Here is a 25,805-nt window from a genome sequence, read left to right as displayed (position 1 = left end):
TTGACGTCAGTATATAAAATGACCTGTGATGACCCCTAGGATAATCACAGCCTTGTGAAACTTTACAGCCACAAACTAGAGACCTAGGGCATTCAGAGGATGGATGGCTTTCCTAGCTAGATTGACAATAAGGGGATTTCTGAGGAAGTGCTCGCCATCCAATCGCCAAAAAATGGAAAATCTTGCAAAAATCTCCAAAAGCTTTTGATACCAAATCACAGCATGGCTTTTTCTATGGTGTTCATCAAGGTCTCAGTGTCTTAATGTGGTATTTTGGAGGGATTATTGATCATTTTTATCAATTCTCGAGTGGTAAATAAATGCTTAAATGTAGCACCAAATCTCTGTAACAAATGGTATCAACCCCAAAATTGCTGCAACAATTTATGAGACATAAGTGAGCATGGGAATGGCCATCATATACTTCTATCACAATGTTCTTAGTCCTTATACACTTTCACAATCTCAAATTAGTCTTCAGGTTCCCAGCTTTCAGATGATGAACATGATGATCTCCCCCTAAAGACCCCTTGTACCCCCCTAAAAAGACAAAAACGGGTCTATTGTGGGTCTCAAACGGTTAACCTTTTAACATTAACATCATGCTGTGCTGCCAAACTTTGTTTCAAATCTACAGACCTTCATTTTAAACAGTGGAAATTACAAAGTTTCCCAAAAATAGAAAATGTGTCAGGCTGAATTTGGGGGAAATTGCTAAAATGTTGCACAAAACATCTATAATATTTACATTTGATGGAATAGTGCAGCTATAAAAACATGTTTCTCACTGTAAACGTCATATAGCTTCAATGAAGAGTTTCAACAAGCTGAAACATGTGATGCTGTCAGACAGTGTGGTATCAGATGAATTGTCCTTAAGGGTTAAACTGTATGTTAAAGGGACTCTATGTAAGTTTTTACACGTATATCCGTGGAGTTTGTGTTGGAGTCTGAGATGTGGTGGAGGCTGGTTGTATTTTGGCGTTAGCGGACTCCATTTCTAACCGAATGTTAGCCCTGTAGCGGAGCTGAAATTAAAGGCACTCGCAAGTGTGCATGACGTCACATCCGTTGAATTTTACAGGAAAAAACGAAAGATGTCCCCCACCCCATTCTTCACATTAACAGCAGTCTTGCAGGTTGAGAGAGGAAACCCAGAGAGTTACGGAAGGTCTCATTTTTTAGGTTAAGTTACAACCTGTTCACACGCTGGCAATAAACAGGATTAATACACGTTTATACGTGTAAAAACGTACATACAGTCCCTTTAAGGGGTTTAATGTCATAATTAAGCGTTTAATACTTAAACTGTTGCAAAAGGAGAGCAGCAGAGGAGATTTCTCCAGCCTGGGTGTAGATAGGATGGAGATCTCCAGCCTGGGTGTAGATAGGATGGAGATCCCTGAAGGCCTCATCCTGCTCCATCATTTGCAGCAGCCCGCTGGATGCTGCGCCTCCTCTCATCACTGCCTCCACTGCGCAGCCGCAGTTCCTCCAGGACGCAGAGAGCAGGAGCGGCAGAAGAAGACAGAAAAAATGGCCCTCGATAATTTAATTTTCGCCCAGTGCATCCTTTACTTTTTAGCTTTCGTGTTCGGTTTCATCGCCGTGGTGCCTCTGTCTGAGAACACGGAGGACTTCGGGGGTAAATGCCTGCTGTTCACGAGGGGGATGTGGCAGAACGAGAACATCACGGTGTCCAAGCAGCGCTTCATCGTGGAGGAGTGGGGACCTGAGTCCTCCTGCAGCTTCATCACTTTTGTCGGGATAGCGTCTCTCATCCTGTCCGCAGTGCAGGCCTGGAGGCTGCTCTTCTTCTTGTGCAAAGGACACGACGAGTGAGTGACCGTCCAGCTTCAACACTGTTCAACAGCAGCACCATAGATAAAGCTCAGGAGGACATGCTATAGGCCAGTGGCTCAATGTTAACGTGTTTCTTCTGTTTATCCCCCACGCCCTTATATATGCATGCTATTCTGGAAGAACCTGCATGTGATAAGCTATGCATGATGATAAATGCCATAGAATGAGCCTATAATAAACGACCAGTCACTGTCCTCCATTGTAAAGATGGAGGGAAAATACACTAGTGTTTGAAACAGATCTAAATCATGATTATGGCTCACATGTTTCCAACCTGTGTCACTATGTTCAGCATGATGCTGCTAGAATTTATTTAAACATTAAGCAGCAGAGATGTGTGTGAAATTTGTAATTTTTGTTATTTACACAATGGTGTATGGTCTAAGACCTGCTCTATATATAAAGCGTCCTGAGATAACTTCTGTTGTGATTTGACGCTATACAAAAATTAATTTAAATTAATTGAATTGAATTTCACAGTTTTTTCTTTCCTTTTCCATCTCTGCCCTGCAGCACCATCTTCAATGCTTTCCTCAACCTGCTCATCAGCTCCGTGGTGGTGTTCACAGTCTTCCTGTCCAGCACCATCGTCAGTGTGGGTTTCAACATGTGGTGTGACTCGGTCACCGAGGGTGGGAGCATGCCCAGCAGGTCAGAGAGCAGCTCACAAACTCTTTACTTTTCAGATCATTTCATTTATAAAAATGCAGTGGTCCTCCCTAAACACCAGCATATGTGTGTGTCTTCATATTTTAGCTGTGAGGAACTGCAGGACACTGATCTAGAACTCGGCCTGGACAACTCTGCTTTCTACGACCAGTTTGCTATAGCTCAGGTAAGACTATTGTTAACCATCTGAGACCCACAATAGACCTGTTTTTGTCTTTTGTATGGGGGTACAGGGGCTCTTTAGGGGGAGATAGCAGGTCAACAGTATATGTCACATAAAAGTGGTGTACATCATCTGAAAGCTGGGAACCTGAAGATTAATTTGAGATTGTGAAAGTTTATAAGGGCTTAGAACATTGTGATGGAAGTATATGATGGCCATTCCCATGCTCACTTATGTCTCATAAGTTGTTGCAGCAATTTTCTGGTTGACACCATTTGTTACACAGATTTGGTGCTAAATTTAACCATTTTTCTACCACTCGAGAATTAATAAAAATGATCAATAATCCCTCCAAAATACCACAATAAGACACCAAGACCTTGAGGAACACCATAGAAAAAGCCATGCTGTGATTTGGTATCAAAAACTTTTGACATTTGAAGATTTGAGAATCTTCAAAAGAATTGCATTTTTCAGCGATTGGATGGTGAGCACTTCAGTTGTGTAAACTGCTCAGAAACCCCATTATTGTCAATCTAGCTTGGAAAGCCATCCATCCTCTGAATGCTCTAGGTATGTAGTTTGTGGCTGTAAAGTTTCATGAGGCTGTGATTATCCTAGAGGTCACCACAGGTCATCTTATACAGTGAGGTCATGTTCTAGTTCCAGTTTTAGTTCTCTCTAAAACTGAATCTGCTACAGCCTCTGAAAGTCGGTCGGGATTGCGGGTGTTGAAGACATAGTCAAGACAAGTCATATTTACAGTAATTTCCCTCCATCCTTCAGTTTGGCCTGTGGGCTGCATGGCTCACCTGGCTGGGGATCGCAGTGATGGCCTTCCTGAAGGTCTACCACAACTACAGACAAGAGGACCTGCTGGACAGCCTGATCCACGAGAAGGACCTACTGCTAGGCCGCTCCTCGCGCCGCAGCTCTGACTTCAAGACCGGCATGATCTAGAAGCCTAGAGGACACACAAACACACACTCACACTCAAACGTTCTCGCCTGCCATGAGAAACACCAATGTTTGCCTCTGTAGACAATCGAATTAGCTTTTGCTCCCATTGATCATGGATCAAATCAAACGGAAGGTTTTAGCTTTGTTCTCCAAAGGTCATTGATTTTCCCTCAAAAAAATCTCCCAATGTTAGTTAATCCTTGAGGAATCCTGCTTTATCGAGTTTATTAATCCACTGTGTGCATTCCTCTTCAACACACGCAAGCATAGTTCAACTCCAACAGTATTAAAACCATTTAATGAAAAGTATACACCCAGTTTTTCAGTATTAATGGCTCGGACAGATTGGCCGATGGATGGTGTTGTCTTTGTGAAACTTCTGCATGGACCTAATGCATGACAAATTAATAGGGTGGTGGTTTTTAGATGTAAAGGGATGTTATTTAGTTTTATACACCAATAAATGTGTTCCTAAGGAAGGGTTTTTTGCTTCTCGATGAAGCGGGAATTCTTTGCATGCTGCAGCAAAGTAAAAAGACGTGTGCTGTTGCAGTGTATTCACACATTTATCAGCAGTTACAAAAGGTGTTTTATAGAAAATGACAAATTATAGTTCAGAACATTTATGTATCGGGCAGCCGGTCTAAAAATGCTTTTAGCAATCTGTGTGAGATAAAAAAACGAATTTGTGCCATATAGTAACTCAGGCTTCTTTATAGGCTACAAAACCAATATACTGTATTACTGTGAGTAGACGCACAAATGTACCCGCATGCATCTCTCTCCCTGTTACATACACATCACACACTCCCTTATTGTCAGAGATTACAGGAAGAAAGCAAATCATCTGCTTGACTTTGATAGGCAATGACAGTTTTATTTAAAATAACTGAAATCATAAAACGGTAGGAACTAAGAAAACCCTCCATAAAAGGCACTTCTTTCAAAGTGACCATAAACGTTTGGACAGCCGTGAAATGCAGCTTCTAAGCTAAATGCGCAGGACATGAGTTCACTGGGTATTGTTTTATTGCTAATGACAATTTAGTGACTTCTATATACGGGCGGTATTAGCCTTATATTGCTTTGACATTCAAAATGCAAGACTTTTCCTTCTGAGTTCCCTGAAACCTGTTATATAAAGAAACATGTTTTACTGGAAACTATGTGATGTGTGTTATTGCTCATAATGAGAGGTGTGTGGGATGTGCATCACTGTGCCCTTTCATTCCTATAATGCGTCATTTCATAAAAAGGGACTCATACAATAACAAACAGAATCAGATTTTCTGTCGTATTTCTGTGTTTGGCCTCATATATAGTAGTAATGAACTTGATAAAATTATGTTTTTCCTACATTTGTCCAAAGCTTGATGAGCATTTGACATCACGGTTAAAACCTGAATATTATTATTTTTGAATAGAAATGTAACAGGTAACAAAAAGTTAAAAAATCCAAAATAATTGAAAGTTGGATATTTGCGTTAGATGCAGATATACAGTATAGAAGAATAAATAACATTTAGGATCAGGGATATTTTTGTAGGATTCAAGCGGTTATAAAGAGGAACACTGTCAAAAGCGTCATTCAGTTTGAGTATATTCTCCTCGACGATAGATATGGTGAGAGAATTCATAACATTGTGCTGCAGGTTTCCTCCTTGGTGGAGCTAGGAATCAGTCGTACAGAAGACCAGACAGTCTGTAAAGAAAAGAGGTGTTTTTCATCTGTTACTCATTCAACCTGGTGCTGTGAAGTGATGCAGCCCTGTGTTTTCCTTCTCACGGATCATTATCCAACAGTTCACACAATTTGTGCTTCCTCCTCCTCTCGAATGTGCGCCGCGCCAATCAAAGCTGTTTCCAACCATCTCTACATTCATTTATGTGCAATTACAAGGCTGAATATTGTGATAGTCCTTATATATTGAGCCATATATACACATATAGTTCTGTGTAATATCTGACTTACACAAATCATGTACTTTAACAAAATAAATATTTGCATTCCATGGAAACATTCACTCACATATAATAATAGACATGAACTGAAAGATTGAATGGTTGTGGTGATTATGTGAGCGTTATATGTGAGCATCAACATTGCAGATGTGCAAAATCATAATTAAGGAGTGGCGTGCCCACCACCTTAGCACATATGTACATACAGACATGGAAGCTACATATTTCTGCGATTACCCATTTTCCCCTTTTGTCACTGCGAGAGTGGTTCGACACCACAGACGGTGTACAGAGCCTTGCCTAAAGGCTGAGGTGTTTGTAGGCCTGGGCTCCTTCAGAGACAGGAAAAAAAGAGGGCTCTGAAAAAAACTTAAAGGAGGCTCCATGTCTCCACCTGTGGTCGGTTTCAGTCACTGCATGGTGAGCCATATCCAGCAGCCCCACAGGAGCTGTTTCATATGCAACAGGTAGACGGCCAGAGTGGCCTCCAGCTCCTCGCACACCCGCTGTGGGCGCCGCCGGTCTGTGCAGTACATGGCCACACCCAGGAATGACATCAGCAGGAAGAGGCAAGTGAACAGGGCGAGGTGGGGGCGGGACGGTGTCGTCTCATAGGCTACACACAAAGAACAAAAAAAACAAACAGGTTGTTTTTTTTCTTGCAATTTTGATTTGTAAATGAACATTTAAATTGCACGGATCTCTCTTCTTGCTGTTGATCTAACAAAGTCAAGACCTCAAGAGGAACATTTTTAATGTGACTACATATAAACAGCGTAGTGGAGGCCGTGCCACACGAACTGGTGCTCTCTGTGTTTCAAACATGGTTAAAAAGGGGGTGACGGTGAAAAGGCTTAGCATGGCAGGCAACAAAGTTAATCAAAAATGACATTTAATTTACACCCTTGATCTAAAAATTAACCTAAATCCCACTCATATTTACATCCAGTAGACTTCAAAAATAAATAAAAAGTGTATTGTTGTAGTGTCATTCTCTCATGCATTTATTAACATAGTGAATCTGAACACTTTCAGACAAACTTACCACCTACACAGTCACAGTAAGGAATGTCTGTGAAGCCAACAGAAAAGAGGCCAGTCAGTCAACAAGAGCCGACCTCTGTGATGTACAGCAGCTGCTGTGCCCTCATAGACTCCACTATCTCTCTGGAACAGGCTCCATGGTGCCTCATTTGCATGCATAATTAATTGCCAAGAGTAAATCACTGCTCGTGTTTGGAAGTCCCACAGCATTACATTATTTTTAAACAGTAGAGAATCCCCGAAGGACTATAGTTTACGATGCAATCTCAGGATGTTGTAATGCATTTTGTCCTTTCTCTTTACTGCCAAGTGCAAGCTGCTGTTACATATGGGTCGAGGGTTCCTCTGCACGCTGGGATTGCCAACATTTCGAGGAATTTCTTTTTATAAACAATAAAAATGACATTCATATTGTTACTGTGTGAATGCATTTCCTTATTATATAAACTTCTGTGAGTGCAGAGCTGCAGAAAATATGGGTGATGTGAAGTCACTGGACTAGTTCGGTCGAGTTGTAAAAAGCACCAGAGGGCAGCATGTTCTCTCCGGTTGTCTGAGCAGGCTGGATATGTGACAAACTGTTTACTTGTCTGTTTTCTCACCATGTACTGTGGTCTCTGGCTCCCTGAATCGAACCCTCCGTTCACCTTTCCGTCTGTGGTTGGGTTCTGTGTCGGACCCGTAGTTGGGACTTGGCCTCTTTAGAATGGAGGTGGGGACTTTGCCATTGGTTACCTGCGTCAGATACAGCTGAGGATGAGTATACCCATAACACGCTCCTGGTACATTTCAAAGAACAAACAGCTGGAAGGCACAGATCTACTACCTTAGGTTTGGGTGCGTCCTCCTGTTGGTGGTGGGTGTCCTTTCTGTGGCGGATCTCTGAGTGTTTCTCCCGGTGGGAATGAGGAGTACAGTTGACGGTGTCTCTGATGGACTCTGCAGCAGCGAAGCGTTTGGACAGCGCAGACACACACTGACCCAGGGAGTCTAGTAAGAGAACCATGGTCATACATGAGTAGTGATCTAGTGCTGCTCCACACAGCCTGCTCTGAAGAGAGACAACGAGGCCAAGCTCAACTTACAAAGTCAAACATGCAAATGTGTCTTAGAAAAGAAGCCAGCGTTAACTCTGTCAGCGCCAGGTAGAGTACTGCTCAGTAAGTTACACAAACACTGATGCAAAGACGATCAAAAACATCCAGTTCACTTGTTTTTTCCCCGTTAAGTTTGCACTAAAAGCTTTGATTTTTACTATTCCAGGACCTCATAAAAAAAAGCTCTGGTGAGACTCACCATAATGTCCTTGCTCTCATCACAGTTTCTAAAAAAGGGCCTACTTCCCAAAAAGGTAAAGAGGAGGTGAAATGAGCCTCAGTCTGGCTGCTCCTTCATTTGTATTGTCTGAAAGATTCCCATATCTCTACTAACTCCTGTATATGTTTTGTCTGTCAACACTGGCTGATGAATCAGTCACTTCCCTCAATTAATCACTGATAAGTCAATCTATTACAGTTCTGGGTCACTAGTCTACACTCTTTTGTACAAAAAAAACAAGCGTAAACTATGTTTTATCTGTAAAAAAATGCTTTTAATCTTTATAAAACTGACATGGGCATTTGGCAGCAAAATGCCTGAAGGGAAAATTGGCTAGTCACTATTTTAACAGTCTTTCTTTTCTGCATATGTATACATAGATAAACATGTTCCTAACAGAAGATTTGAGTTTTTACAAGACAGAAAGATGCTGCAGGCCAGCAAAACTAGTAACCCTTTGGACTACATACTCTATAGATGATTAAGGAATAAATGTGCTAAATAATATTAATAATAAAAAATACACATGTGAATATCACCTTACCAAACTTTCCAAACTCAACGAAATTGACATTGCCAAGTTTTGAAAGATGTTCAAACATTCCTCTGTTTCTACTACTCCAGTCAGTTGTTTTGTTTTTGAGGTGAAGTCAATCAAAATAAAATCAAGGGTCACATATTTAGGGACAGTTTAACATATTTCATAAGAGATTGTATGCAAATTATTAAGGGGGAATGGGGAGACAGAAATAGGAGAAGGAGAAGTATTTTTTGCTGAAAGGAGAGTAGTCTGAAAGAAGTGTCTTTCTCACCCCACATTTATATTTGATTTCAGCCAGCCCAGTTATTTATTGCCATGATTTCTAAAGTGGGGTTTGGTGGATATTGTGAAAATTACAATGTGTGTACCACTATGTTTAAAACAGTATATCATTTCAAATTCTTTATGCAGGTTATGTGTATATATACTGTATAAACATGTGTATATAAACTGGAAAAACAAAGTTCGGAAACTTGTGTTTGGTGGATTATTTCTCTGTTGTTACAATGCTAATTGGCATTGTATTTTACATCGTTGGAAAGCCTGTTTATTTACCTTCGCAATGATGTCTAACTTGTAAGGATCATGCATTTGTGGGATGAGCAGCACAGCTGATTATGTGGGTAGCGCCCAAGAAAAATTTGCCAAAATGCTCCGTCAATAGTAAACAGTGTATTCTCCTGTTGGTGTTGACTCTTGTTGTGAGTTGTTTGGTGGATTGGATGATTGAACTCTCTATCAGTAGCAAGGAACAAACGAGACATAGTGTCAATTTTACACTTTATTCATTTAATACACCGTCAGGAGCCTCAGTAGCGGTGGAAGATCCATACGCAGCCACAACAGCCTGGCACCTCCTCCTCATGCTGGTCACCAACCTGGTCACACGTTGCTGTGGGATGGCGTTCCATTCCTCAACCAGGATTCGTTGCAGGTCAGCCAGCATGGTTGTGTTGGTCACTCTAACACGTACAGCACGCCCAACCTGATCCCACAAGTGTTGAATTGGGTTGAGGTGTGGACTCTTGGCAGGCCGTTCCATTCTCTCTACTCCCACATTGTGGAGGTAGTCTGTGATAACCCTGGCTCTGTGGGGGTGAGCGTTGTCATCTTGGAGGATGAAGTTAGGTGCCAGATTGTGGAGATATGGGATCGCCGCTGGCTGCAGAATCTCATCCCAATATCTCCCTGCATTGAGATGGCCTTCAATGATGACAAGCCTTGTTTTGCCAGTGAGGGAGATGCCGCCCTACACCATGTCACTGCCTCCACCAAAAGCTGTTACTCGATCGGTTCAACGATCAGCATAGCGTTCTCCGCGTCGTCTCCATACTTTCACCCTGCCATCCAACTTTCACAGACAGAACCTGGACTCATCACTGAACATGACATTCCCCCACATGTTCAGGTTCCATTGTCTGTGTTGTCGACACCAGCGCAAACGGGCCTGACGGTGAAGGGTAGTCATTGCAGGCTTCCTGGTAGCCTTATGAGAATACACTGTTTAGAGCATTTTGGCAAATTTTTCTTGGGCGCTACCCACATAATCAACTGTGCTGCTCATCCCACAAATGCATGATCCTTACAAGTTGGACATCATTGCGAAGGTAAATAAACAGGCTTTCCAAAGATGTAAAATACAATGCCAATTAGCATTGTAACAACAGAGAAATAATCCACCAAACACAAGTTTCCGAACTTTGTTTTTCCAGTTTATATGCCCTCCACACCTTGATCATTTTCATACTTTCCCTAGTCTCAAACTGTTACCATATACTGCTACACAACATACTCCGGTTGACATACCAATTCAACTTGTAAACACACATAAATAGTTTGTTAGCTGAGGGAGGGTGACTGACCCAGTTTACAGTGAACGGTATCTAAGAGACGAGAGCTGTAACCAGTTAAACATGCCTCTGTTGAAGCGTCTTACTTTGGGTCAAAGAGGATTTCTCTGTGTACAACACAAAATAAAAGGTTGCAGACAGAGGAGTGCACAGAGATCTGCAACCACAGATATAACCGCTCTCTGACCCGGCTCTTCCTCACCATTTCACCACCAAACACGTTAAAGACCATCTGAGGTGAACAACAAGGAGTGTTGTAAATCTTTGTCTTTATGTGCTGCTGTCTTTGTGTAGTCGGCCCTGTTCAGCACCACTGCCTCTGAGAGCTGACTCGACAACCAGGCTGGTGTGTGCACATTGCTTTTTTACACCACAGCAGTCTTCACAAAAATGCAGAGTTCAGAGTGTTGCTCCCTCTTAATGCAAACCAAGCATACACACTGTACAACAAAACGGTGTCCTCAAACTGTCACAAAAATACTTTTTTTGCTCCGCATAAAAGCACTCTTGTGTCCGACACGACCGCAAGTGTTTATTAATTCAACATTTTCCCGGGTTGACATGGTTTAAAGGCTAACTGAATTGCTTTAAACCACATCGTCACTGTGCTGCTGTGCGCTCTCTAAAGCAGAGAGGAGAGAACTTGTTCTAGAGATTAACATCACTGTTCTGCTATTGTCATGACTCGAGACGGCGCCGTCTCCACCGTCATGCTTCAGACTGCAGAGAGAGGAGCGTTTGCTGATCACTGTTAACATCGTGTTAGGATGAGTGTTTAATGTGCCACTCTGTGTCATTCATCCCAGGTGAGTGTTTACCTGAATATTCAGTCTTGCCGATCTCAGCATAGACAGTGGCCATGAGCTCCAGGCTTCTGGCTGTAATGGGGTGGTCATTACCAAAGGCCCTCTGGTGGATCTTTGCAGCCTGAAAAATTAATTAACAGACAGAAGTTGACACGAGAGTGCCATAAAATATTTTATTTGTTCAAATATCTAGAGAGGAAGCAAAGAGGATGATGTACATACCTTACCGCTGTATTCTAGAGCAAGATGAGGTCTGAAAGGAAAAAGAAAATGACACCGTTAAACAAATACACTTCCTCTACTTCTTTTCTGTGGCACTGGAGTGAAATATCTGATACCCGCTGAAAACAAAAGCAGTCTCAGATTAAATCTACCGCGGCACATTCTTCTTCCATTTAAGGACAACTATTTTCAAAGACAACAACAGCGCCTGACCTTAATTAAATGTAGTGGCCCGTGCAGCATTGCCAGGTGAGCGTATCAGTTTCAGCAGCATGAGAAATCTAAACATGAGTGTGCTGTGATTAGACACGGAGAGCAGGGCTGCAGGTGCTCAGGCGCCTTATGGAGGAAGTGGAAACCTTCTATTTCTGCCAGCACTGACTGCCCCTTTCTACTCTCCAGGGTGAATTACAGGAGGCATGGCGCTTACAGGTTGGTTTACTGACTGGTGCCCTTATGCTCAGTGCTAAGCTAGATGAACGTGATGTGGTACACGGAGAATCTGCCAGCTGTTCCGCTCATATCTGCCCCCGGAAAGTCAGCCAAGGACATTCATCACCCTCACACCCTCACGTGTGTCTATAGATGTAGAGCAAGCTCTGTTTAGTGTGACAGATGTCAGCTTCGCTATTCCAAACCCACACTTCCCTTCAATTAGTAATGGCCGGGTGTCAGTTTGCGCTGCTTTAGAACGTCCTTTTCAGGGGACATCTGATCGGCAAAGACAGAAAAGCCCTTCGCCGGCCCAAAGGACTTCCTACGACATCGCTGAAAGATTCAGGGAGCATTACAACTTCCTGTCTGCAAAGAAAGACGGACTGGGACTGAGGCTTATGGTGGAAGTAGTAAGAGCTTTGAGGCATTAAGACTATTTCCACTTAGAGAAACCAAAGCTAATTTTTTATGTTCCTCATTTTGTACAACTTTTATAGAACAGATCAAAGAGTAGCTGTTCTTATTCAGCCAGAAACCAAAGCCTCTGGGTCCAGTCATGCACAATCAGTAGCGTCTCATTGAAGTTTAACTACTGTATGCTCCTCGCATTAATGAAGCGCCGCGACCGGCCCTCTGTCAAGCAAACCTTCCACCCTCTGTCACCTTCTCTGGCAATCGGGTTAAATGGCCTAATCCCAACAATGACAACAGAGGCACAGAAAATAGGTGCATGCTGCGGCCTAACAAAGTACCCCTGCAACAGGAGACACCAGATCCAGTTAAGGTGTTCCTTCTGTAACACTCACGCAGAGTGCGGTGTCTCTTTTCTCCACATCTACAGGGAAATTCAACTCGAGCTAAAAAAAGACTTGTAGCCGGAGTTTATCTAGTTCGGAAAATTTCCATTCCAGAAAGGCGAACGTGTGTACGTGCAAGTGGACATTTTTTGTCTTGAACCACATATTTCTCATTTTCTCATTGGCTGTTTAAATATTTTAAACATGACACATAACTATGACATGTTAATAAAAGCAAAGATAAAAGTGATTCATTCCTTAAAGTGGGTTTTTCAAACTGTCCCACAAGTTTACCCGAGCAGGCCAAATATTCCTTTCAGTGAAGTTGCAGTAAATTATTTATCTCCAGATTATTTCAGTCTGAGATGAAGCTAAACTCGGGGCTTGACTTTATAAACAAATGAGCTTTCTATTGCTCCGAGCTGCTGCTGCTTTCGTAATAAAACTGATAACAGAAGCAAATACATTGTTTGCTTTGTTACAACTGAATCAGCGTCACCTCTGTGAAGTGATGAAAAGGTCAAATGCAACCGAAACACACACATACAGTATATAGTGTGCCGTATTTGACCTGTATAGAAAACTGACGATGAAACAGTCATGAAAGTGAATTTATTTCACTATAAAGTCACTCCTGATGAGCCCACTGAGCCCTTAAACTCACAGAACATGTAACGCCTCATTAATTCGGCCACAACAGAAGCTACAGCAGGACACAGTTTTACCTACTGTTTGCTCATGATGCAGAGCTGGGCCAGCCGTTCGAGGTGCTGTGCCTGGGAGGCCTGCTCCGAGAGCTCCTCTGGGGTTGTCCATCCTGCAGAGCCCAGCGTAGCCTCCTCCTGAGGCCCTGTTACACAAACGCAGGGCATGGAATCACAGTCCGCCCGCCAGCAAACCACTCAGTCTTTCCTTCTGCTCGTCTATCTATCTACCCCTCTCTCCTCGGCGTCCTTTAGTCTCTTTAGCTCTCTACCACTACACACAGTTTGATAAATAAAGCCCAAAAAGCTTGGGTATCAGCCTGTCTGGCACTGATGCGGACTTTAAGCCTGAACAGCAGAGTGGAGCCAACTGAGGACTGGAGACAAGAGAGCAGAGATAAGGGCAGGAGAGAGCGGATAAGGGAGTCAAACAACACACTCACCACGCCCACTGGAACATGGCGACACACGCAGGCACACGGTGACACACCACAAACATACGGTATGTACTGTACACACCCCACACACACATACAATAATGGAGGTGGAAATGAGTCTGGCTTGTAATTCACGCCACAAGCAAGTGCAAATAAATCATTGTAAGTAAGGATTTATTTAACAGGTCTTTTGTTTGCATTACAAAAAACACAAAATGACAATTATATGAGCCGCCAGTGGGGAAACACTGAGAAGGGTTCGTTTGAGAAAGAGAACTTGTAAGCTGCAGCTATAGTGCCAGCTCTGCCCCGGGAGAAGTCCAGCATTCAATCCAAGTGAGTGCTGAATCAGGCGCTTCAGTATTCTATAGCGACACGCAGCTCCTAATGAGATAGTGCAAAGTGTGGCCATTTGTCTTCTACTACGTCTGTCCCCGTTCTCCTTCGCTGTGCCCACGCTACACTGCACTGCTGCCTCAGCAGCAGACACAGAGGAAGAGGCAGACGTCTGGGGCAGCAGCTGATGAATGAGCGGCCTCGCTGTGAACGCACGCTTTAAAGCTCCACCACGTATATTGTAAACAAGGATGGACTTAGGCAAAATGGGACATCATTTCATATTGGCTTAATGAGTTAACAGAAGAGGTTTTTGAGGTGTTACAGAAACACATTGTGTGAAAGCGTATATATTGTTTATGGGTTAGTTTGTAGATGGAGGTTACACATAAGTCACTTTGGAGAGCTGCCCACTACAAACACAGTCTGTCAGCCAACAGCTCCGGTGCATCTGGTGCTTCGCTAACAGCCTCAAAATTAAATAAAAAATTTAATTAGATTCCACACTATTTTGCATCACACACCCTTTCCAGTAATGCAGTAATAATACCTCATTTCATTTTTTCATTTTTATTTAAAAACAAAACACTGTAACTTGCACACTTTGCTAATGTATATAGTATATTATTGCACACTTTGTTAATGTATATAATACGTTATTGCACACTTTGTTAATGTATAAAGTATATTATTGCACACTTTGTTAATGTATAAAGTATATTATTGCACACTTTGCTAATGTATATAGTATATTATTGCACACTTTGCTAATGTATATAGTTCGTTATTGCACACTTTGCTAATGTATATAGTACGTTATTGCACACTTTGCTAATGTATATAGTACGTTATTGCACACTTTGCTAATGTATATAGTATGTTATTGCACACTTTGCTAATGTATATAGTATGTTATTGCACAATTTGCTTATATATATAGCATGTTATTGCTTTGCTTATAGTACGGTTTTATTTAATCTCTTTGTAAAGCACCTTGGTCAACATTTGTTATTTTTAATGTGTTCTGTAAATAAATGTGACTTGATTAATAATTTCCTTAAAGATAGGAAAGTTTAGAATTTGGTACTTATCACAGGGGAAATAGAGATGATGTTTTGAGACTGGAAATTGAGTTACTCTAGCTGTGTTGAGCTCAAACTGTTTTTCCAGAGGAATTTCCTAAAAATAACTGCTTAACTGCTTAAACTCAAGTAAATATTCATTCACAACTCACAGATTTTTAAAAAAACTTACTTCTTCTTATATACTGAATTGTACTGTATATGTACTTGCCTGTTAACAAATTTCAAAATTTCACATTTTTACACTTTCAGCTGATCTGATGTGCACTGACTAAAAGACTATAGCTTAACAATTCATTACAATCAAATAGTTGAAAACAACTACTATCACATCTTTACAGAAAATTTGCCAAATGGTATTTTTCCAGGCAACTTCCTTTAAGGAAAATAAAGCATTACCAAAAGACATTCAAAGTCAAAGTAGTCGATTTATCCGAGGCTACATGATATACAGTACATGCAATACTTGTTTATGCACTTACAGTATATTCCCAGAAGTATCGATCCATATCTTAATGTGAAAAGTACTCGCCTGTCCCATGAAGAGCCGTGAGCTCGATCAACGCCACCTCATAGAACATTTTCTCAGCCTGGATGAACTGGAGGGCCTTCTCATCTGGTTATATAGGTGAAGGATCAGTCTCGTTGTCAACAGGATTAGTCAGTTGTTGAAGTTAAAAACAGCCTCGTTGCCCAGCTCATCGCTCTGTTTTTTCTTTTTTTCCACCCCTCTCGTGAATGACCCCTCCAGGCAAACAGAACGTGCAGTAATACAAAACAGATTGTAGATCTTGACGTCTGGATTCTACAAATACAGATTTCAGCTACCGGTGTGTGTGTATTTTGTGCTGTTATCTACAGTTTGTGGTTTTGGTGTCGCATTTCAAACGGAGCGACTGTGATGCAAAACAAGCTTCAAATGCTGAATCTCACAGTATAGTTGTATCTGATTACACCCCATTGTATCACATTATATTATATTCCTATTTTAGGGTCTTTTGTTTTGGTGGTTTGAACAGAATCTGTTCGACTGATCTGAAAGCCACTTTTGTTTCCATGAAAAGGCTCTCTATAAAAAGCATCCTAAAAATAGAGCCTCTTCACTTTGTCAGAAGCGTTCTGCGTACTGAGAGTCCGTCCCACTGTAAAATGACACCATTGATGGTTGTCAGGTGAATTTAACGACCAATGGGAAGGAGAATGCTTAAAATAAACACAGCGCTGCCTGACTAAATGTCCTACTTAACACCAGATCTCCCATGTGTAAAACACTATAAGTTACATTCTAGGCATTTCACTTTTAGTTGCCAATTATACTTTAATATATCTCACATAAAACTAAAGATCTACAACTTTTATATCAGGGTTGGAAACATGAACAATAGGTTTACCTCTTTTAAAGACCAGTTAAGCGTGGAACTGAAAACCACAACAGCTGGTTTCCTTCATTTTGTCACCTGGAGAATAACGTCAGCACTGCACACGACTGAAAGGACACGACAGACGAGCCACAGATCCACTAGGATAACCGAGACACAGTGCAGTTAAAATCCTACTGAACATAGGGTCCTCAACAAAAGGAAAGGTCAGTTATCAAACAGAAAGATAAAAAATGTAAAAGGTTTATTCCTGATGAGTATTACAAGATACCAGAAAAGATGATGGGGGAGGGTGGTCGTTGAAAATCTATTAGTGGATGTGCAACTGAATAATTTACTGTACAGAACAATCATAGCAAGTCATTTTCAGTAATAAAGTAAAACTCCCTGGATAATATTATTATTGCATATGGGGACGCACCGACCAAACTTTTTGGATACCAGTGTTTAATTAATAAGCTGTACGCCTCACTGTGTGGAAGTTACTGGATCATTCATCAGGCCTGACTTAAACATTGCTTTCCTAACTTTTAAAAACAAAAATGTAACAAATAAATAAATAGCCTCGATATAAAGTTACTGAATTGTATTAAAATAATAAATCATACACCAGCAACTTGGTAAAAAAATCCTCAAAATGAATAGGAATTACAGTTCAAGTGTGAACCTTTTTAATGCAGCAACAAATTGGTCAAAACTTAAACAGGAATTAAAATTCAGTATAAAAGGTATATAGTATATATACATATAGAAATGAATTGAATAGATCGGCACAATTGGCACCAATACCCAATGCCGCTATTTGAGTCAGAATTAGAATACATTTTGAGATATATCACAGGATGATTAGAGGTGTATTAAACCTGCCTGTCCCGGTTCCTGGGAGTCACCAGCAGCAGGGAATAAGAGCAGTGTGAGGTGGACCATCTGGGAGGGAGGATTAGGGGAACAGCCATCATCAAAGGTCAGTCTACTACTTCTGCCTGCTATTTTTAGCCTGGCTGGACCACAACAACGCCACAACAGGAACCTCACACAATCCTCTCCAGGGAATGTGTGCTCACACACACACACACACACACACACACACACACACCCTCCCCTGAACTGGTAATTGGACTGCACTCCAAAACTCGACAGGAACTTGCATTAACACTGGCACCTTCAAAAGGCACATTCTACCACACGAAACTGCTAATGGTGCACTGAAATAAAGCACACTATCAACTCTAGCCAGTAGAGATCACAATACACACGATAAATGTGATACTACTATATTGATTAAGCTCCCTGTGACTATCTCTTACTACTCTTTCTGTACTACATATCCACTTTAAGAATGCAGGATATGCCCTGATTTGTATCTGATATCCCCTTTTATTTGAGGTTAGAGTCAAAGTGTCTGGGTCGTCGCGCTTTCCAAGTATCCTAATCACATTAGCAAACACTCAGCAGCCAAAAGAGCTTTTGGCTTTGGACAAAGGTCACTTGTAGATACTGCCAGCTCTGATAACGCTACATCTAGCCTCGACTATGTAAATTCAGCTTTGTTTTCTTATTGTGGATTTTGGTTAGACCCTACAGACAACATGTGAGGAGACACCACAAATTCCCCTGTCGTAAACATTTGTGTGAAACTCCAACGTTCCCACATCCTCTCCTAGTTGGAGCACACTGACCTCTCACCTCCCTCCTTAGAGGACCACTGCAGAGACCACAACATACCGACTTCAGCTCCTATGATGCTCATGAGAACCACTTGTTCTCATTTTATGGAAAATGACTACATACTTTCAATCTCTGTGCACAATGATATTATTAATAACGTCATTGGGTGCAATTCTTACGGTATTATGTTATTGTGAATATCATACGTTTGTGATTACATTATGAATACTTAAAATACTAACAGCCTCTCTCTTCTGCTGACCTACTAAACAATGTATGATGTAATTACATTGTCATGGCTGCAATCTTTAAACAATTTAACCTGGAAACCAGTGGTGGAATGTAACTAAGTACATTTACTCATGTACTGTACTTAAGTGCAATTTTGAGGTACTTATACTTTACTTTAGTATTTATTTTCTGCTACTTTATACTTCTATTCCACTATATCTCAAAGGGGAAAGATTGTACTTTTTACTCCACTACATTTATTTGATATATTGAGTAACTAGTTACTTTGCAGCTTCATATTAAAAGTACAAAATATAATTAACAAATAAATAATGATGTATTATTATGGGTAAAGATATGTATTGATCCCTTGGTGAAATTCAAAAGCTACCCAGCAGTATATAAAATAAAAAATAAGCTCTTCCTTTACCAGCCGCAATATTAAAGTGCTGCACTTAAAATGCATCAACAATTATAATGCAATGCAATTTATATTATTCTGAAATAGAACATTCTGCATGAGTGCCTTCACTCTTTGTACTTAGAGTATATTTTGATGCTAATACTTTTGTACTTTTACTTAAGTAAAATTTTGAATGAACTTTTTTTGAACTTTGGTATTGCTACTTTTACTTACATAAAATGTCAGAGTACTTCTTCCACCTTTGCTGGTAACTCTACCGTACATAAAATGCCACAGTTTGACATGACATGGCACCATTACTATTGATGATGTAATGTAATAAAGTACTGTATGTCAAGAGATTTAACCCCGTCATGGTCTGAAGCAGATCCCTTTACATGCTGAGAAGGGGCCTACAGTACTGAACGGCTATTGATGAAGTGAAGCTCAGCAAATCGACCTATTTTGGAAAATGGACAGTAAGGGGTAGAGCCTTGCTGAGGTAGATAACCTGAGCTGGCAAGTTAAGTGTTGGAGTGTCTCAGTGACGGGGAGAAGAGCCACAGAGGTAATATATCCTGAAACGTAACACCTCTCTATTATCTCTATGTCCTATACTGCTATGCTTTATAGGAGCAGTGAAGAACAGGCTAGTCAGTGCAGATACAGGTTAATTAGTGCTCTTCCACTCTGTTGTGCAGAGATAAGAGCGTACAAATCCTCTTAAGAGACAGACACACAGCCTGAGCTGCACACAAAACGCATGGCATTCTGGGACAAATGAGTTATTATGAACTCGCCCACAGACATCCACTCATCCCCCTCCGTTTACACTGCTTTCTATAAAGGGTCGACATCCTCCATTGTGCTGGAATTTGCCACGCCTTCCGCCACAGACCAGCATTTACATGTTCACCTCACGGAAAGAGAGCGCTAGTTTTATAGTCAGCCTGCTTGCTAACACTTACAGCCCTGAAGGGATGGTGGGAAGTGTCAGATGTAAGATGTAAGGAGGGAGGCTTTCAAGTCAGTAAAGGATACAGTTCTTTTCAGCGATGAAGAGTTCTGCAATCTGTAAAGCACAGACGAGGGACATGGTTAATTATTAAATAATTCCAACATAATTCCCAGTTGTGTGCGTGCATGATGTCATAACAAGTCATACTGCTGTCCTCGCAGCGTCACTGGTCAACATCGGGCCACACGTTCCAAAGTTCTGCTGTTGGAGGCTTTGTTTTGACATCAGGGACATTCCTTCAGGCATTACTAAACAGAATTAAAATTGTAGCCTTGCCTTTGTATGAGAGCCTTGCAAAAGACCCCAGCGTGTAATCTGCTAAGACTTTGGCCTGGCTACACAGCGCCATAAAGCCTGTGACCTCAAAAATAGCAAAACATAGCCCACACACAATGGGACAGACATTAACTGGATACTACAGTATTTGAAACAATGGAAACAGTCTAATAACACTATTAGTGTAGATCACTGATGCGTCCCATACCTCATTTAGCAGCATGCACACCATCATCACTATCTTAAATGATCTTACAGTGTCAACATGTGATGGACTTTGCTGTAAAATTTGACATTGTTAGTGATATCAAGGTTGAATGTGTCCTGTGGCGTGGGATGATTAATGATGCTCTAGAGGAGAAGTGATGTGTCTATACAGCTGTGCAATACATGATACAGCAGATTTGGTGGATGCATGTGCATGCATGTTGGTATTTGGGAGGCAAATAAAGGGAGAGAGTAACACAAATGTTGTGAGTGTCTGTGTCTGTGTGTGTGTCTGTGTGTGTCTGTGTGTTGTGTGTGTGTGTGTGGCTCACCTGGTGTAGGCAGTTGGGCAGAGAGGTGAAGCTCTGCACATGGGTCAGTCCCAACAGGCAGCTGAGGAAGCAGTGGAGGGCGGCCTGGTACTCCCCCTGCTGCTGGAGCTGCTGTCCCAGCTCAAACAGGCCCTCCCTCCCCCTGTTCAGCATCCCCAGTCCCAGCCAGAGCCAGCGCTGCCTCCCATCAGAGCTCCACCGGCCGAGGACAAACGCTCCTCTCTTCGCCACTCCACCGAAGCACCACAGGTAGGAAGAAGCAGCCACACACAAGAGTGAAAGATTTAAAAAATATAAAAGCTGCTCACATAAACACAGACAGAGAGGAGCCAGAGGGAGGAGTGAGCAGCACAGCTTCCTCTCCGTCTCGTCTGAGCACTGTAAGTCAAGGACAGGTGGTAAGGAGCAGGCTGAGGGAGCTCCGGCGACTCGCACAGAAAAAGATCCATTCCCCTCCCTCCTCCCAGGCTGCACCAGGAAAGGAGGACAGAGGAAGTCGGGGAGTATTTGCTGTCTGAGTGGCAGAGCTGTTGACCAATCCCTGCTCTGCTCATGTACAGTAGCTCTGCCAGCGTGTGTTTAGCACATTAGGTCTCTCTCCAGTCCTTGTAAAGGGAAATTGCAATACTGTAAGTGTTGATGATGAAAACCAAACATAGTCTGTACATGTTCTGTGATATATATCTAAATGTAGTATATAATAGGATTTACATTTCATCTAGTATTTTGACCTAATTTTCCCTGTGTGTTGTGCACGTATATCTACAGTGTGTGAGAGAAGCACTTTAAGACTTACTGCCCCACTTATGATTTATAAATGAGGAGTGCACCAACAAGCAAACTAGAATAAACGCTGTGTGAGCACATTACCTCAGAGAAAGCAAAGCTTTTGTAAATTCTCTAAAGCAAACCAGACAGCAGATGCAAACACAGGGTCATTAGGAAGAGACACTGTACTGTATGAGAGAGAGAGAGAGAGAGAGAGAGAGAGAGAGAGGGAGGGAGAGAGAGAGAGAAAGAGAGAAAGCACTCCTCACTATCCAAACAAGAACAACAAATATTTATTCAGAAGGAGTGCCTCCTCTGGATGTGTGCTCACTTCCCTTCACACTCTGCTAATCAACATTAATGTGAGGCCAATCTGTGCCTGGGGGGGAGAGGGAAGAGATACGACCACAGCTCTTGATCCACGGATGATCCAGAGGATCATGAATGGGTCTCGACTTTGAGAGCAGCACTCCTCCCCACCCTCGCTCCATTTGGATACGAGCGTGATAGCTGGAGGAAATGAATGGGGGAACACAAAGCAAATGGGCAGAGTCAGTCTCCATTAGTGTCCGATGCACCTAGCTAAGCAAGATGGGATTTTAATGGTTGTGAATGCCAGTGGACGGGGGGGATCAGAGAGCATTAAACCTGCACTGGCAGGTCAGGCTCAGGGAACTGTGAACAGTGCTCATTTTGGACTAACAGCATCTTGAGCTGCGGTGGGACTTGATTATGCTGATGCAGGGTCGCTTTTACCCCCCCCCAACGGAGAACACAGACAGGTGATTGTGCTCACTTTACGATGGCGTCAATAGAGTGGAGTTAGAAAGCAGCGAGAAAGTAAGCAAAGCGTCTGATGTGATTGAGTTTGAAGGCCGCTGGCTGACTCTCAGTGTTCAGTCCTAATTGAAAAAGAGTGGGCTCCGTCTCCTCATCACAGGCCGGTCAGGCCGAACAGACACGCATCAGCTGAGAGGAGGCGGCGCGGGATGTTCTTGTCGTCATGTTAACAACATTTGACAACAACCATGCAACAGGAAACCCACCCAAGCAGGACCACAACCCTTTCAAGCTGAAACATTTTTATGACGCATAATATCTGATATGATGACAATTTAGCAATATTAATTTGAATATGAATTGAAGTCATTGTGTCATTGTGCTTGTTATGTTGGGGGGTAAGCACGGTGCTAGTTACTTTGAGAGCAATCTGAGGTATGATGATACTGATTTTTGGAAATCTGTATTTAAAAAAACAAAAACATACTTATGTATTCGGTGTTGCTCGGGCTGCCCTCGACCAAAGAAATTCTTAGGGTAACACTCAAACGATTTTGTCGACTAATTGATTAGTTGCTTTAATCGACAGATTTGTAAAACTGAGTTTCTCCACAAAGAATCACACAAAAGCACAACTTTAAATCTTGTGTTTACCAGAGATTTGCTCATAAGTTTCTTGGAAATTAGTTATTCAACGTGAGCATTAAAATGATTAATCCACTAAAGAAATCTTAGTCGACTAAGACCAAGACAACCGATTACTAATTGGCGAGGGGGCAGTCCTACAATTTTGCATATACAGCATCAGACACACAGAACACAATGATGAAAAAAAATGAATTAAATAAAGTACAAAAATAGCAGGAAGCATAGAAAACACACAAAATATGTATGCACATATTATTATGATGAGTTAAGAATATCTATATTAAATGAAGTGTCAGAAATGTTTTGGTGCACTGATGATGAGAGAGGAATGGTTATTTAATTTGAATGCTTATAAGTTGGCTACCTTTGTTTCTAAAGCTTGGAAAAAAATGTCAGTATGGTTTATTTGTTTAGTGTTATTTGTAATTTATGTTGCTACTCTGGTTTCTGTCTCTTTTTCTAAATAATGGTGTCTTGTAAGCCTGCTTAATAATAAAAGATAATAAAAATCAAATCAAATCATAATCAAATTACTGGTGGTACACAGCTTGTCCATACATTCAGTCATCAATACTCTATAATATTTTAAAGCAGATACTGTTTTTTGTGTCAGGGAATCCACTGTGGGATTATTTCTAGGACATCTGTGAATCAACCACCCATTTCTGAATTTTACTGATATTACAAATGTTGATGGATGGTGAACCAAGTAGTCTGGAAACTCTGATTTGAAATATGTCACAAGGTGACCATTTTTTAAGATTTTTACATTAACTGGGTGTGTAAAATGTAAAACTAAGTATACTATATAAAACACTAATGTATGTAGGCATTCATCCAGATCTACAGTACATCCAGTCATGCACATTCCTAATGTGTCCGAGATTGTTTCCTGTTGCAGTGTATGTGAATGACATAAGCTGACAGGAAGTAAACATGGACCCAAGCTGTTGCCTAGCAATGCAATTACTGTTATTTTGGTAACTCTTGGCCCAAAGATCACTTATGACTATTCATGTATCAACTGCTAATTAACTGCTATATCATAGCTTATTTGACGCTGTGTTTTAATACAGTAGGGAAAGTCTCTGTAATATTCTGCACTGACTACAACTTTGCATATCATAGATTGGAGAACTGTTCAGCAGTGGTGAAAATTTACATTTTACCAACCGCTGTCTGGTTTTATAACATGTTAATATAAATTTGCTGCTTGGAAGACTGACTAATTACATTTACTGTTCATCTGGTCCCATCCTGCTCCAAACACCTTTATGTACATGTACTGACAGTCATTTTGACAAAGATATTGACTGATGTTCACTATTCTACAGTGCAAGGATGGAAATCTACCTGTAATTGGAATATTGATCGTCTGTCTTGCGGAGTTGGTGGACAAATACATCAGTGTGATCAGTAAACACTCTCCACAGCATCCGTTCCCAGGGAAGCCAATACACCCGACTAATGCAAATGAATGGTGAGCAGCTCCTGCAACAGAATGCAGAGCAGAATGAAACGGTGACTTATCCACCGATATAAATCATCAGCAGCTTATTGCAATGCAGTAAACCTCAATATATTCAATTAGTGCTTATTGCTTTATTTACAATGCCCTACCATGAGTACATCTTGAGCTGGTGTAAATATCACAGTAAATAACTACAAAACTTAATCAGAGGGTTCAAATCAAATGTGGCCTTCTGTTTTATTCTGAAAATCTCCACAGTCAGAGGTTTGCAGAGTCTGACTATGTGGATATTTGTACGTTCGTCTTCATTCCGACTTACCATAAGGTCATAAATCTTACATGACTTCATAAAGCATTTTTTAGAATAATGCATTTTGCATTGTCCAGCAGGTTTGCAGAGAACATTGCCTCTCTTGTGTCCTCTCGTCATTTCACAACACTGCGCATGGTCCTACATCAGCATATACTATTTATATTTCCTGCATTGTGCACATACAGCCACTCTATGCAATTTTGCTGTAGCCTAGAGGTCTCTGGTATGGAATATGTTACTCTGTGTGAGTGACAGCAGATACGTCCCTCGCTACAGTGCGCCAACTCCAATGATGTGAGGAGAAGATCAAGTGCTCTTTTTGATATAAGATATAAGGCACCAGAGAGATCCTGCAGGGCGGGGTCTTCTGCGTCTTAAAGCTTCAAAAAAAAAATACCATATGCACTGTTACAGATATGAAACCTTATACTATACACATTGTGTGTCTGTACTCTGGATGTTGGAGTCCCTCGTCTTGGCCCACTCACTGTTTAAACCCCTCCACTCCCCGTCCCTCTAAGATTCAGGCTCTGGCAGTTTAATAGGCTTGGACCTGACACCAGCAGCTACTGAAAGGCACTTTATGACCTCCATGTAATCAGCAGTAAATGCTGCCACCATCTGTCTCTTTTTACTCAATTATCTGACCCAGTGGCTTTTACTGACAAACACCGTCCAGGTAAACAGTAACGCAAATCCCCCTGCTAAGATTATGACACACCTATACATCATCCTGCACTCTTTATCATTTCTTTTTGGTCAATTCTCATTCCAGCAGTGCTTCGAACCCAACCGCCGTCCCTTCAGTTATGAGCAGAAAACTCTAGTATGATTCATCATAGATCCTGTACAATTACAGATGTGGGGGCGTTAGAACTTGAATCCTGATTACTGAGTCATTGTGAAAGGGTCACATACTGTATATACTAGACACTCAGCATGACTGACACTTTGAAGCAAGAGCTTTATTTATTTAATGAAAACAGCCTCTTAACTGGGTTCATGGTGATTCATCACAGTATGTTCAAATCAATTCATTAAGAACTGTTGATTGATAAAAGGGAATGCCTCATACAGCACCTCAGCTGGGCTCATTATCTTTCGCTCCACTCTTGCTCCCCCT

At 41.5% G+C, this 25,805-nt stretch overlaps 2 protein-coding genes across 3 annotated transcripts; one reads left to right on the top strand and one right to left on the bottom strand.

Annotated features, from left to right (window-relative positions):
* Positions 1-1,472: 1,472 nt before the first annotated feature.
* On the top strand, positions 1,473-4,818 carry LOC119474496 (transmembrane protein 179). Its single transcript, XM_037746520.1, has 4 exons — positions 1,473-1,838; positions 2,377-2,514; positions 2,620-2,698; positions 3,482-4,818. Exons 1-4 carry the CDS (start codon positions 1,537-1,539, stop codon positions 3,653-3,655), a joined length of 693 nt encoding a protein of 230 aa, XP_037602448.1. The 5' UTR covers positions 1,473-1,536; the 3' UTR covers positions 3,656-4,818.
* Positions 4,507-21,708, bottom strand: c16h14orf180 (chromosome 16 C14orf180 homolog). Of its 2 annotated transcripts, XM_037746518.1 has the most exons (10): positions 20,703-21,708; positions 19,911-19,941; positions 15,721-15,804; positions 13,359-13,479; positions 11,398-11,428; positions 11,188-11,296; positions 7,488-7,651; positions 7,264-7,396; positions 6,663-6,689; positions 4,507-6,233 (listed from the first exon to the last, which is right to left on the bottom strand). In XM_037746518.1, the coding sequence occupies exons 1-10, from the start codon at positions 20,853-20,855 to the stop codon at positions 6,028-6,030; spliced, it is 1,059 nt and encodes a 352-aa protein (XP_037602446.1). In that variant the 5' UTR covers positions 20,856-21,708; the 3' UTR covers positions 4,507-6,027. The 2 variants fall into 2 exon arrangements, with proteins under 2 accessions (XP_037602446.1, XP_037602447.1); XM_037746519.1 differs by lacking the exon at positions 6,663-6,689 and having other exon boundaries at positions 20,703-21,695.
* Positions 21,709-25,805: the final 4,097 nt, after the last annotated feature.

The sequence above is a fragment of the Sebastes umbrosus genome, chromosome 16, assembly GCF_015220745.1.
Source record: "Sebastes umbrosus isolate fSebUmb1 chromosome 16, fSebUmb1.pri, whole genome shotgun sequence".
In the NCBI taxonomy this organism is placed as follows: domain Eukaryota; kingdom Metazoa; phylum Chordata; class Actinopteri; order Perciformes; family Sebastidae; genus Sebastes; species Sebastes umbrosus.
This window is presented reverse-complemented; position numbering and strand designations above follow the sequence as displayed.